The sequence below is a fragment of the Polyodon spathula genome, chromosome 20, assembly GCF_017654505.1.
Source record: "Polyodon spathula isolate WHYD16114869_AA chromosome 20, ASM1765450v1, whole genome shotgun sequence".
Taxonomy (NCBI): Eukaryota; Metazoa; Chordata; class Actinopteri; order Acipenseriformes; family Polyodontidae; genus Polyodon; species Polyodon spathula.
The window spans coordinates 30,343,438-30,357,825 of NC_054553.1; the positions used below are offsets into that span (position 1 = coordinate 30,343,438).

Below are 14,388 nucleotides of genomic sequence, written 5' to 3' on the forward strand. Positions count from 1 at the left end.
ATGGGTGAGATTCCCTAACCCTAACTTTATCCCTAACCCTATTCCTAGTCCTTATACATTGTATCCAGTGTTTGTAGTTTACTCAAGAACCTTCGATTCTCTGTATTATGGGATGCACTGTACAGTGGATGGTGTTATTAATTACAGTTCTGTGCTGCATTTAACAGCACAGCTTCTATTGCATAACAGTTCGTATCAATTTATTGTAATGCGTTAATATTACGCAATGTTCATGCTCATACACTTTGTCATTTTTCTGGAACGACTTTCAATTTGTTTCCATATACATTCAAAATAGCCACTCTGTTCTATTGTTTTGTTTTTCAAAGCAATTATTCTTAATGTGTCATAAAAAGTTGTAAGAGTGAATTCAGCACAGGGTAAATCGCTGGCATGCCTGACAAACAGGATGTGTATTTGCTGCCCCCTGTCTGTTAACAGCTGGAATTGCAATCATGTTTTTTGCAGGGACAAAGCTTAACGGACGCCCAATTAAACTGTGGCATTTTATGAAAGTAAATCAGAGAACTGGTTCAGCAATTCATAAAGTTGTAGAAAGCGTTGCTGAGTGTACTTGTGGCTGCTGAGTACAGTAAACTGAATTGAAGTGTTTCCAGGAATTATGGGTTTTTTTATTAATGTATTGAAACAGGCAACTACAGCGGAAGCTTTCCAGAGGAAAACTCGATCAGAGGGAAACTCTTATCTCACAAAACAGCTGTCGTATGTCTTATTTATTTTGTTTTCCGTTTCATTATTGAAGAACCCAAATGAATGCAGATATGTTCTTGTAGTCAGAGTACAGGGTGCCTACCTAAAGACATCGAAAGGATGTCTATCATGACACAAGGTAGTCTGTGTTTTTTTTGGTAACTAACTGCTTACATTTACACCTACTTGAGCCCTGACAGGGTCTGCTGTGAGCTCAGTCTGGTCTCTCTTTGCAGGGGTCGGCTTGCCCAGGGCAGGTTTGATATACCGGGTCTGCACACAGTCAGCACAGACCAGTAGTAAACCTGGCTGTGTTGGGTACGATACCGGACCATTGGGAATGGTGTTTGACAGCCTGACCGGCTGGTGTGCGCTGTGGCCAGTTTGTAAGGGTGGGTTTGTAACTTCGACGTCCTACTTCACAGACAAGCAAAGAAACAAATAAACAAAGAAACACATGAGCTGGATCAACAGCAGAGGCTTCTGTTTTATAAGATGTGACATGGCCGTGATGTCTCCAGTGTATACTGAGCTCTGTTAAGCAGGCTTGTACAACAGGCAGCCGGTCTGACACGGACTGACACCATGGAGCAGTGTTTACCCTGCAGTGGCACCAAGGGTCAGTCATGCCTGATGTGATGGCAGTCAGAGAATGTGAGGGTGTGAGCAAGGCATGCTGAGCAGGTCAGTTTGAGTCGAAAGTGAGAAGCAATTCCCAGTCCTCGCCCGTCTGGCATAATTATCTCCTGAGGTTAAACCAGAAGAACGCTCTGGGGTGAAAGTACAGTGACAGCTTTGTGGTTCTTCTTTTCAATAATAGGAATCCTCATTTCTAGAAAGAGAAAAAGAAAGGCTGTGTTCAGCGAACGTACCGTGCATTGCGAGCTGAGTGCTGAAGGAGGTGTCATGCATCTGTACCAGTTCTTACATCAGCTTGCACCTGCACTGAACTGATCCATACCTTGCCTCATTCAACTACTGCTCCTAACTCTAACTGTATCTTGTGTCTGCTAATAAATAGAGGGCTATAGGGCTCTTGACTAATTCAAACTTGCATTTGCTTTTTCTCTTAAATAGAACCCAATTTCTCCTGTTGGATCTAAAAAAAAAACGATAAACATCTCTGGGGGATTCATAATAAGGTCACGTCTTCTCAAATCTTGCAGAACTGCTGCTAGCTTCTTTTTTTTCCTCTATTAATTAACTCTGTACTTTCTAATGGACTAAGCTGCTGTAATTCAAACGTAACTCCAGGGCCAGTCTGAGAACTATACTGGGGGCGTTCAAGAAAGAACAGAGTAGACCAGAATCATTGCAATTCATCACTCAGGACAGGGACAAATCTCACCAGCATGTGTCAGCTAGCATCATTTGCTCTGAGAATTGTGTTGCCTGCCGTCCGGTTTCACATCGTGTACAGTATGTATTGTGCATGACCGCTAAATATAGCACTGCTACAGCAACCGGCTGTTCATTAAGTCATTAGTATCTTGGTGAGGCCTTTGTCATTGTTCAGTCTATGAGAAACAAAAAACACAAACTCAGTGGGGCCAAAAGATATGACTCACTCAAAGACTCAGTCTTTACATGACAGCTCTGTAATTATGACATGTCACAGCAGAGTGGGGGGGGGGGAGAAACATGACTATGCATGCTAATAATAGCTGTGTCAGTAACAATGAATTGTGTTAACGGTTTCCTGCCTCCGAGAAGTTGCTGCTGGCCCCGTTCCAAACCCCTCTGATCAGTGACACAGGATGAGCAGGTCACTGGTGATCCGCTGGCACAGCCAGGCCAGGCCCTATGTCATCGCACGGCTTGTGCATAGAGCAGGAACACTGGACTGAGAGGGTAACCCCTACCCAACTCGGGGTGACAGCAGGACGGCTCGGGGGGTGCTCTGTGTCGACTCGATGAGTGATGGAAGTTCAGACACTCAGACAGACAGGGCTTTGTGAGCCGGGGAGCGGAGTGACAGAGCGCCAAACAAGCGAGAAAAACAAAGAGAGAGGTTTCCTTTGTCAAGGGAAAACGATGAGGCTAAAAGCAATGCTGGACTGCTCAGGTGACTCGCACTTCTGAAAATCAGGTAAAAAAAAAAACAAAGGTGACTTGAGGAACATATGCCATCTGTAGCTGTAAGGGTTTTGAAAAGCATCATTCCAACATTGTGGGTCAGCAGTCATCTGGAGAACGCAAGCGCTACCATCCACTGGTGTTGCAGCCAAATAGCAGGACTCCCTTACAAAAGTATAGAGCACCACGGAACAGGGAGATGCACCTGCTGGGGTGGGATGTTCATCTGAGAGGTTCTGTAGTTAATGGGTTAGGGATTCAAACTCCCTGATCGTTCATCATGTGTGGAGGAGAAAGCAATGGTGGGCAACGAGTATTGTGCTCTGAAAGAGGACGCCCATATTGTCAATGTCAGTGAAGTACACATGGTAAACTGAGCTGTTTATCTGCAGTTTAACGGCTTTTTCTCAAAGCACTAATCAATAGGTAATGTCTCCACACGAGGAAAGCATTAATACCCATCCTGCTTAAATACGGATAGTGTTCTGTGTTAATTCAGCTTTTTTTTTTCTCTCGGCACACAAATCGATTAAACGTGACGCGTATGTTGATACAATGAATCCGTCATTATCCCAGGGAGCTGGTTCCTTCATAGACTGACTGAATTAAAGAGATACAACATATCATGTGGATAAATACATATCTAAACAACCAGGAGAGGTTTAAAAAGTGATTTTCAATTGCTGTTCAGGAGAAAGCTGGCATCCAGTACAGCAGGGAGAATGTGGTAAAACTTTGATCTCTAATGTTTTAAGTCTAGTTTCAAAGACAATATTTATCGCTAGCCTTGGCCAACTGTAGTTGTAGTTGAATAGCTGACCAATATTACAATGCAGTGTCTGGGCTAATAAAAGACCTTAAAAAAATGTGAGCATCTAGTGTGATGATGTTCACCCTGCAGGGATAATGTTTCAGCAGAAAAAGGTCATGGAACAGGAAAGCTTTGGCTCTTTGGTACAATCACAGGTTCTGTACTTTGTGTTTTCTGCATGTTCTACCGTTCTGAATTGTATGACCCCGTCTTAGAACATGCAGACACACAGAACAAGCTGCGGAAACCCTAAATAATGTTTCTAGCAATAACCTCCTATTGAATATCTGATTCAAAATACATGCAGCATTAAAGTCATAAATTACCTGTTAGCGTGTAACAGGCCATATGATGCAAATCTCAAAGGAATGCAGGAAGCGTTTTTAGCTCCAGCGACTGAAAGATCAGGGAATGAATACTGGCCGATCAAGTGTGAGTCTGTTCTTGACAGGTTGCATCATACTCTCTCTCTGTTTTGCATAAGTTGGAACCTCTGGTTTTAATGGCTCTCAATCTCTGAATCTTAACACAAGTAGATTCTTTGTTTAGTAGAAATTATAATTTCCTAGGATTCCAGTTCCAGTTTCTAGTTTAATAATTAGTCTGCCAACCTGGTCTGCTGTGCCAGGGGGCATCCTGGGTGCTCAGGGGCTACCCAAGATCCTTTGCCTCGGTGCTTCAAGGCTTGAGTGACAGCTGAGATTTACAGTGGTGTGTGCTGGGTGTTCAGCAGACAGTTCCCCGGCATGACACTGGAGCAGGAGACCAGCGCTGCACCTTCATGCGCCGCATGACTCGGTACTTCAGTGGGTAAAATCTCTGGTACATGCAGAGCTGCTGTCTGCAGGAGGCACTGCAGTTAGGTTACAGGCTACTGCAGTAGGAATTGTATTGCTGCGTCTCAGCTGAGATTGCGAAAAATATACCAGAGTTGTTCTTGAAACAAAGGGCTGCCATATCCTTATGTAATATCTGTGTACTTGTTTGTCCACAGATACCCCTTTAGTGCTCTTTGCAATGACCAAACACCAGGGTTGCAAGCGCAGGCCGCATTCCTCTCTCCAGCAATGAGACCCAGTGCTCCTCATAAATGATTGTCTGTTGGCTTTTGTGTGATTTTTGTCTCTCAAAGGGAGCATATTAAAAGAATGATTTGATAACCAAAAGTGAATTCCAGACGCAAACTGACAATAAAAAAATAAAAATAAAAAAATAATTGTAGTTGTCTTGAGTCTGTCAGAGTTAAGATTGTACATCTCCATTAAGTACAGGGCAAACTGAGTCAGCAATCTAAGCTTTAGGCTTCCTAAATTTAGTTTACCTGCTGCAGTACTTCTCTGAACATCACAAACATGCTGAAATAACTGTAGAAACTATCAAGAGCAATATGTACTGAACACGAAATGCACAAAGCATTGTTATTGGTATACAGTTGTTAGTGATGTAACATTAGTAAGTGTAAGGTGTCTGTATATTTAAAAGTATCATTCTCTTCTCTTTGCAGGATCCTAGAAGCAAGCACAAGTTTAAAATCCACACATATGGAAGCCCCACGTTTTGTGATCACTGCGGCTCACTACTCTACGGACTCATTCACCAAGGGATGAAATGTGACAGTAGGTTTTGTTTTCAGTTAGCCTGCAAACTAATAAGCTTGACACTGATTTGTAATCCCCGAGTGCTGGACAAATTGAAATTCAGCAATTCGATGCATTACATGCTGTAAGTTGTAACACATTTGAAATATTTTTTCTTCAATTCCTCATTAAGAATTCAGACTTCAGAGTTCATTGTAACTCATGTCAGTTTTATTAGCATTGCTGGATCTCGGAAGATTACAAAATAAATGCAATTAATGACCCCCTGAGACCAGCGCAGTCGTTTAATGAAGAGAGCCGTTAGAACTAAATGATGTCTGCAGGGACTCCGCTGAGAAATACCAGGCTGGTGCTAATAACAAGCGCGGTCTGCATTCCAGTCACGGGCATGCCTCTCCCCGGGTTCACAGTCATGGCAGTCTCCTTGTTAAAGGAAGTTAAGCGCTGTTTGAATTGACTTCACATGCTGGTTGTCACACGTTCACACGCGCTGTGTGTTAGGCAGAGAGAGGGTCTGCCCTGAGTTATTAAAACAGTCAAAGGCTCCACTTTGTCACCTCCGGCACTTGCTTGTGTTTCCATCTATTTTCTGTGCCAATCTTATCATTTCTTTTGGAGTTTTTTAAAATACACGGGGGTGCTCTGTAAGTTTATAAAGTGACGTCATCCTTTTTGTTTGACCTGCCTCAAACACAGTCTAGGTAAAAATCGTGAAACTTGGTGTTAGTGTCTGCTGATATCTTCATTCGAGCCTGGAGAAAGCGATTGAAAGCCACACTCGGGTCACAAAGTGGAGCATGTTTATTACCACAGTCGTACCTGCTCCCTGTTTGGTTTCTGTCCTGTTGCCTTTACACTGCAAACTGACCTCCACCCCACCACCTTTCTCCCCAGCTTGTGATATGAATGTCCACAAGGTGTGTGTAATGAACGTGCCCAGTCTCTGTGGCACCGACTTCACGGAGAGAAGAGGGCGGCTGTTTCTGAAGATCGAAGTGACTGGAGACAAGCTGCACGTCACAGGTATGTGAACCCAGATGTCTGGTGTATCAGCCATACCTTCAAAACGCTCAATCGCAATGGCAAGGTAAGACTATAAGGTACTAAGTCAAGCAGACAGGCGCTTCAGCTGGTGCCTTCATCAACGTCGCTCTGCTTGAAACTGAAGAAGTGCACTCTAGACGCTAGCCAAAACAAATCAGACTTAGTGTCTGATTGGTTTTACTTCTCTTACTTAATATTTCTGAAAAATGAAAGATGTCTTATCTGGGTTTCCTTAATGCCCCCCAGAAATCGTAGCCATCGGATAAATCTGCGATGACAGATGATAAATATACCTACTAGGAAACATAATGAAACAGGCTTGAGGAAATTAAAAGAAGAAATAAAGTCAGAATAAAATGGTAATGAAAAAAAGATGGGAAAGAAAGAGATAGGGATCAAAGCAGAGGAGGAGTGGGGGGGGGGCTGTCGATGCAGCACAGTGTCATGTCCTAATGGAATAACAGTCATGTGCATGCGTGCATGTGCTTGCATGTGCGTGCATGCATGCATGCGTGAGAGTGAGTGTGTGTGTAGAGAACAGTATCGTTGTGAAAAGCTTGCCATTGGGATACAGTTTAATGAGCTTCTTTGTAATATGCGTATAAGTATCAAGATAACAGCTGTGCAATGCAATTAGATGCTTTTGTTTATTTAGGTTTATAATAATCCCCCTCAGATAATTGAAGTGTACTAATTTATACAGCCTGTTTCGAAAAGAGATGACAGATGAAGAAATAGAAGAAAAAGAAACGGCTGTAAACATCAGTATGTAGTAATGGTTCCAGTGGGGAGGCTTGCACAGTGGCTGCTGGTTATGTACTGGCAAGGCCTGCTCTTTGAATATGGAGTGCTGTTCACTGTGCACAATTGCTGGTCCCTTAGCTTTCACTTTCACCACGACTATTGAAAATACAACAGTAGTTGTTCTGCCATCTGTGTGGCTGTTTATTAAAAAGGAAATGTAACTGAGAGAATCTGATACCATGCAGACCAAAAAAGGTAAGATGGGAGTCCCAGTTTGCACAGTGTTTGTCATGAAAGGCCAGGGTTTGATTAGATTGTTTCCTGAACATTTATTGGTGCCCAGTCTGGAGCTACAGAGGAGGCAGTGCATGTAGTTGCAGCCCAGAATGAATGGTCTGGGTACTAATGGGATCTGGAGTAGAGTCGGTAGCGATTGTGCTGAACTGATGGATGTGGCTGGAATTCAACCGCTAGAGAAGCTTTGTGTTAGAACAGTGGGGACTTTCAGGGTACTGCTGTGTCTTACTGTTCACTTGCAAAAAGAACTTTGACCGTCCATTTGTTTATGTGTGTGCCCTATTTGAAAACGCTCTTCCAATTGAAATAACAACGACGATTCCTCGCCCACACAGACGTGGAATTCCTGGCTGGTAATGTCTGTAGCAGGTTGATCTGGTTGAATGCAGTAGCTTTCCTAACACCCTGGCCTACTGTCTTTATGAGCACCAAATTCTTAACTCCTTTGATGTTTTGAATCCAGATGATTCGCAAACCATGCGCTTATTGTTCGATCCAAAGCTTTAGCCAGCAAATAAAAACAAGTGATAATCAAACCAGAAGAGTTGAATCCATATTTGAAAAATAAATAAATACATACATAAATAAATAAATATGCAAAAAAATCAGCATGGAATATAACAATACAGTTGTAAGAATCAGAGCGATTTACATTTTTATGCCCCAGCCACTGAGCTGTACAGATAGAATACGGCTAATATGAAGACAGACTAGACGTGCTAAGGTGCATGAGTCAATTTTTTCTCTATCCTTGCACAGTGTAAGGGACACATCCACTGTCCTTGGCACCGTACCGGAATCAGTTAATGCCACAGAAAGAGCGTTCAGCGCTATGCAGAGCGGGGCGTAATGAACTTCATGCAAAGCTTGAAATATTACCTAGAATAAGGTCAGCAAGATGTGGAGCTGTCTTGCCTTGTTAAATATTCCTCGCAGCGTGGACGCCACTCTGCGGTGCTCTGCTCGGTGGAGCCTGTTTCTGTTTATTCGGAAACACAGAGCTGAGGGAGTAATGAGCAATTTTTTTATTGTGAAAGTGGAAGCAATGCTCTGTAATGACAGTCGGCTTTGCAATGAGTTACAACACTGTCAATTACAGGAAAGCAGTAAGGCAGTTGTTCTTTTCAGACAGTTCTGTTTATGGGTGGTATTGATCTAGTATTGACATGCTGCAAACTAATGGTACCGCATTCATCCCCTTCAAAGGGTGAATTGAAGCTGACAGTCTCACCATTGTTCAGGGGACAGTCAATGGCCCTAAAAAGATCCCCTTACCTGGCGTGGAGCAATTACCAGAACAAAAACACAGTATTTGACAGCATCTCATTGCAAAGCTGTTTATTGTGCGAAGCAGATATTCAAGTGAATTAAGCATCCCCACGAGAGAACCTTTTACAAGCCACTGCAATCCAAGGTGGGTGTCATGTTGCGCTTAATTCACTTTTTGGTTTACAGATTTAAAGACGGGGGATATTTTGAGATAGTGGCTTCACACTTGGTAGACAACTAAATGCAAAATCTATTTCTCTAGTCGTTTTTAGTCCTGTATTGTGCAATCGAATCTTTCTTTACTAACATGTTTTCTGTGAGTCCCACTTGTTCTGTGAGTTCCACTTCTCACACGCATTGCGTTTTGATTATCAGAGACTGTACCGACAGATTCAGAAAAAGCAACGCCTGTTTTCACAGAGGTGAAGGGGTGAAGAACAAGTTAGGAAGAGCAAAAAAGCAATATGTAACAGAAAACATTAACGGCCCAATTTACAACACAGTGTAAAAAATACAGGATTCATTTAACAGCTCCAACAAGTACCAAAGATCCTTCTTGCTAGTCTTGATGTGTGTTTTGGTAAACTTGGTCTCAAGCATATTAATTAGTACATCAATTAGAGTTTTACCACAGATAAGAATCTGATAAGAATTTATGTAGAACACGTCTGCATGAAATTCAGCGACTCAATATGTTCAGTGTTTAGCCAAGAATATATCCTTCTGTAGATGATGAATGTAAACAGCCTTCCAGCTGCTTCTCCTGCCCGTGGTTGTGTGCTCTCCTTGTGGATAGTGAGCCAGCTGAAAAGACACGTGCGGCTTGGTGGTTATTGTCTCACTCTGCAACTGGGGCGGAAAATCCTTAACAGTGTAAAGGCTTTCGTAGTTTCAAAATGCTCTGCTACTTTTATTCTCGTACTTGGCTGGTCCAGTAAAAGGATTATTTAATTCACTGCCCCATCCTGCTTGCATGCCCTGCTGTCTCACTGAAGGAGGACATCGGTCCTTATGCACCTCAGGGCAGTTTTTGACATGCAGTTGGAAACTGTCTGATTCCGTGATCCTTAGCTATTGAACAGTCCAGGGTGCTGAATTTAGAAACTAAAAGAAACTACAATCCGATGACAGGCGTCTGGACTAGTAGGCTTTTTCAGTGTCTTCACAGCACAGTATGGAAGTATGCAATTTACGAATGCAAAAACAAAACTAAAAAAATAATGAGCATGCATGACATTCATCAAGGTTATGGCAATGTTAGAAAACCTCAATACTGAGTTTAGGCAGGAGAAGTCTATATATAAGATTCTAAATAAGTAACAAGGTGCCGTTCAAATGGGCACATCGATCGATAGAAGCCCTATTCTATGTGAGTGCGTCTGATTTTTCTTGATAAACACATCAGAAGCCAGCAGCCTCCGTGAGTGTGGGAGTGTCTGAACTCCATAGTGTCTGTCACAAGCTAATGTAATCCAAGCCTTCACAGAGGTGACTGTGGCCACCCAAGGCTACAGTGGAGACAATGTTATCAGGAAGCGCCAGATGTCCTCTGCACACCATTGTTTACCAAGCAAGCTTCGGGGCCTGATCTTTGTTTCTTGTTTTGGTGTGATGGGATCAAAAGCAAGTTTCTTTGTTTACAGTAACGTGCACGCAAATGAGGTTGAAGAGACTTTTGGATGACGCTGAAGGCTCAGATGCAGAAACAAAGAGATGCAGCTAAAAATGAAAGCAGCTGGGTGTTTTTGTGCCAGAGTCTGAAGGTTTGATTTAGTTCTGCTGCTTCTGTAAACAAACAGAACAGGGTGACAGCTTTGTTCCTGCTAACTACTGATTCTCATGGCAATTCTGTCACGCTCAGGTTATTAAAATATTTGGCAGTGCAGCCCTCATTCTGCAAGGTCCCGACGCTGAAACTGACATTGATAGTGTAGCTCTCTTTTTTTTCTTTCAGCATTTTAATTACTTCTAATTAGCAGGTTATCATTCGAAGTGTGATATTAATTGCCCTGGAACGCTTCTACTGCCATCTGCAGAGACGGGACTCTGACTGTCACACTGCTGTAAAGAAAGGAGCATTGAGGCTAGACTGTTTCCACAATAAAATGTCAAACTACAATTGTTTCTCAACCAACAGAATCGCTTTATTTTTCTGTTGCCGAATGCTGTGTCTTCCTGCTGCATTGTACTGTTATTTGAAAGAGACATGGAAGCTCAAGCTGAACTAACTCCTATTCAAATAGTCAGTCTGCCGGCGCAGACCGTCCACTACCAGCCTTTTGTCAGTTGAAATATTAGCTTTAATAAAGTGATGATCAGTTTGACATTGACATTTGCATTGTATCAGACTGGGATTTTTTTTAATAGTGAAAGTTCATTACAAGCATTCAGAAAAGAAAAAGGTAATCTTGCATAAGAGTGTTCTCTTCATTAGACCTTGGAAACGTTACCAAGAACAAGACATTTAGCTTAAGCCTCATTCACTCCTACGCCACTTGCAGTACACACTGTGGGGGAGCCAGAGAACACTTGCAGCTCACTGCTTGTATCATTGTCTTCAGAATGATTGGCTGTCAGTGTATTCGGGTGGAAACAGGAACTAGGCAGGCAGAAGTTGCAAGGTTGTGTGGATAGCAGTGATAGACCCACAGTGGCAGTGCTGAAGTCTCTTGTAGGCATCAGACAGCCACAGGTCCTACCAGCATGCTAACTCATGAGCTACAATCGCAATCCTGGGAAGCCATGCACAAAGTCAGGATTCCATTGGCTTAACATACCCGACTGAGTCAGAAAGCAGATCTTGCTGCTGGGAAGGTAAGAAAGCTACCTGAGCGACAGGGTCAACTGCCAAGGTTCTAACCTGTAATCAGGGTTCCGTTGCAAATCATTTTACTGTGAACGGAACAGGCATGCTTCAGTACGTACTTACCCTCCCTGACACACTGACAACGAGGGGCCCATTAGTGCCAATTACAGCAGCTCACCTTGTAATGATGACATGATGTTCATGTCTTCCTAATCAACATTGTAACCAAGAGGCGAAGGGCTTCAAATTGTGGTGCTAATCAACTAGAACACGCTGCCTTGAGGCAAAGTGTTTCTCCTAGGCTTTCATGCTTGTCAGATGACCCCGCAGAGCATTGCAAGTGTGCAAGAACAAGAAGCCTCTCACCAATTCTGTAAGGATGCTCTGCATTAAAAATGCATGTGGCCAAGCTTTAGCAAGCGAGAGAATGGAAAGGGGAAAATGTTATTGACAGTGAGAAATACTCCCGGAGGAAATAAAACTACATGCAACAGACTGTCAATTTAAGATGCCCTAACCAGTGTGTGTGTGTGTGTGTGTTTCTTTTTTTTATCATTATTCCTACTGCTCCTATTACTACTAACAGACTCATATAAACATGCTTTTAGAGCAGGCTGCAGACTGTATGATTACCTTTTTTTTGTTACTATAATTTCCTATTGCATCAACTTAGGCTTTTGCCTCAGCTTGCACACAATATCTGTATCTAAAAGGATACAGAATTATTTGCAAAAATATATTCTCATTTATTTATTTATTTATTTTAATGCATAAGTGCAAAACAAAAATGCATTTGATGCACTGGTAACGGGAGCATGCAGGGATCCAGTCTACAAACAATTAATAGTTCAGTTACTTTTTTTTTCAGAGAAGAAATCCTTCTGTTTCCTGGCCGGATGCATTGATTGTGAGCACTATAAAGAAATAATGTGATGAGCCCCGAAAACCAAGCGAGTCCTCGAATTTAGGGAATGCTTTCCATCTGTCTTATGAAAGACATTTATTAATAATAAAAAGAACAACCTTTGTAGTCGATTTAGAGTGGAATACCTTTCATAGGTAGTGAAGCAGAAACTCAGTTTATGTCAATATGTGTGGTTTGAATTGGATGTGTACAGTCTTGTGGACAGCAGGCACCTACACAACAAATAAGTGGCATTCTTCATACCTTATTAAAAATATATCTGTCTCTAGTCTTGGGCAAATATCAGATGAAACGAGACAGTGGCTTTAGCAGTAATTGTGGACTAGACACATTGTTTTCACAGGTCTCCGAATCCCTTGTCGCCGCTGGCAGAGTTTTTTAACAGTTTCGAGTTGCTTTGGTGTTTAGAGTACGTGGCGTTCAAGGCAGTTATTCAGGTGGTCTTTTGATTGTGTTCCCTGCTTAGTCCTGATCATTCTGTACACAGACACAAAGCTATTGAGATGCAGTAAACTCCTCTATTTATCCAAACAGCCCCCCTTGGTAGTGTCATAGTAAATGTTGTAACCTGCCTCTGGTGTTAGCAGTACAGTGCAGTACTGTATGTTTTGTATTTAAGGGTAACAAGGTTATATAATGAAAAGGTTTCTTGATGGGCAAAGTGATAATAGAGATTTTACTCAATGCTGACGAGAAGCATGCACTGTGTGTGATAAAAGGTACAGGCACACCTTGGCAGTCTGTTAGACAATGACACATCCACAGGCTTCCGTATCACTGGAGGACCGTGTAAGGGTGAGGCCCTGGGATGTAGATAGCTGCAGAAAACTGTGGTTACATTTTGTGATTCGTGATCAGCACAAGTTTATGGAAAATGAACTCATGTTTCAGGATTAACACTGGCACTCTCGGCGCGTGCTCTTCTTCTGTACTGGAACATGACACTAAACGATGAATTCCAACAGGTTAAGGGTTTGCTTCTGTTGATTTATTTATTTCCCGAGCTTCATTCTCTTTAATGTTTGTAACAGTTTGTTTTCTTCTTTCCTCTGAAAGTGGGAGAGGGGAAGAACTTGATTCCGATGGACCCGAATGGATCCTCTGACCCCTACGTGAAGCTGAAGCTGATCCCAGATCCCAAAAACGAAACCAAACAGAAGACCAAAACCATCCGCTCCTGCCTCAACCCCAACTGGAACGAATCCTTCACATTGTGAGTTTGTAAGCTTGGGCACACATGACAAACACAGAGCGTGCAGATTCTGAGCAAGGTTTTTACATGCGGAGGAGAGGCGATATCATTACAAGAGACACCCTGTATCATTCAGATCCTTGTGCTTCTCCCCTCCATATCATTGCAGTGTCTTTCATTTTACTGTATGCATATAATAAATTGCTTCTTTTTGTAACGTTTACTAAGTAGATCATAAATGCGGTCATTAGTAACACTGGAATTGTGCTGTGCTGCACCGCTCACTGTTATTAGCATTTCATCTATAGGAGACTAAATGTTTTGTCCTACACACTGGAGGATACTGCCCAGCATTTCCTCACAATTGAACTCCAGGGAACTGCTTTAGAAAGTCCCAGGCAGTTCTCAGAAGTTATTGTGGAATGCAGGTAATTAGCTATTTAATTGTAATTGGCTAAAGATAGAAAGCGGCACTAAAGAGATTTTCAACTAAGTTTACCAGGACACTGTTTCAACACATCACCCCTCTGCTCTGCTTCCAGTAAACTGAAGCCCACAGATAAAGACCGGCGCCTGTCTGTGGAGATCTGGGACTGGGACAGGACGACGAGGAACGACTTCATGGGCTCCCTCTCCTTCGGGGTGTCCGAGCTCATCAAGTCCCCTGTGTGTGGCTGGTAAGGGGCTGTAACCCTGAGCCTGAGCTGTCTGTCTGTCTGTCTGTCTTATCTGTCTGCCTATCTGATCTATCTATCGACATATATCGAGCAAACTTTTTCTTTTTTCTTTCTTTTTCATTCTTCCACTCTTTCGTTCTTTTCTTTTTTCCTTCTTGCTTTCTTTCGGTCCTCTTTTCCTCGGTTCCTTCGTGCTTGTGTTCCTCACCAGGGCCTCACTTGTTTCTTATTCCCCTCC

General features: G+C 42.6%; 1 protein-coding gene across 2 annotated transcripts in view; it reads left to right on the forward strand.

Annotated features, from left to right (window-relative positions):
* The window catches only part of LOC121295549 (protein kinase C alpha type), a 103,321-nt gene that overhangs the window by 64,045 nt on the left and 24,888 nt on the right, over positions 1-14,388 (forward strand). For both annotated transcript variants that reach the window (XM_041220322.1, XM_041220323.1), the window contains exons 4-7: positions 5,103-5,214; positions 6,091-6,219; positions 13,338-13,494; positions 14,016-14,150. In XM_041220322.1, coding sequence (XP_041076256.1) covers positions 5,103-5,214; positions 6,091-6,219; positions 13,338-13,494; positions 14,016-14,150 — 533 coding nt within the window. The remainder of the gene's footprint in view (positions 1-5,102; positions 5,215-6,090; positions 6,220-13,337; positions 13,495-14,015; positions 14,151-14,388) is intronic.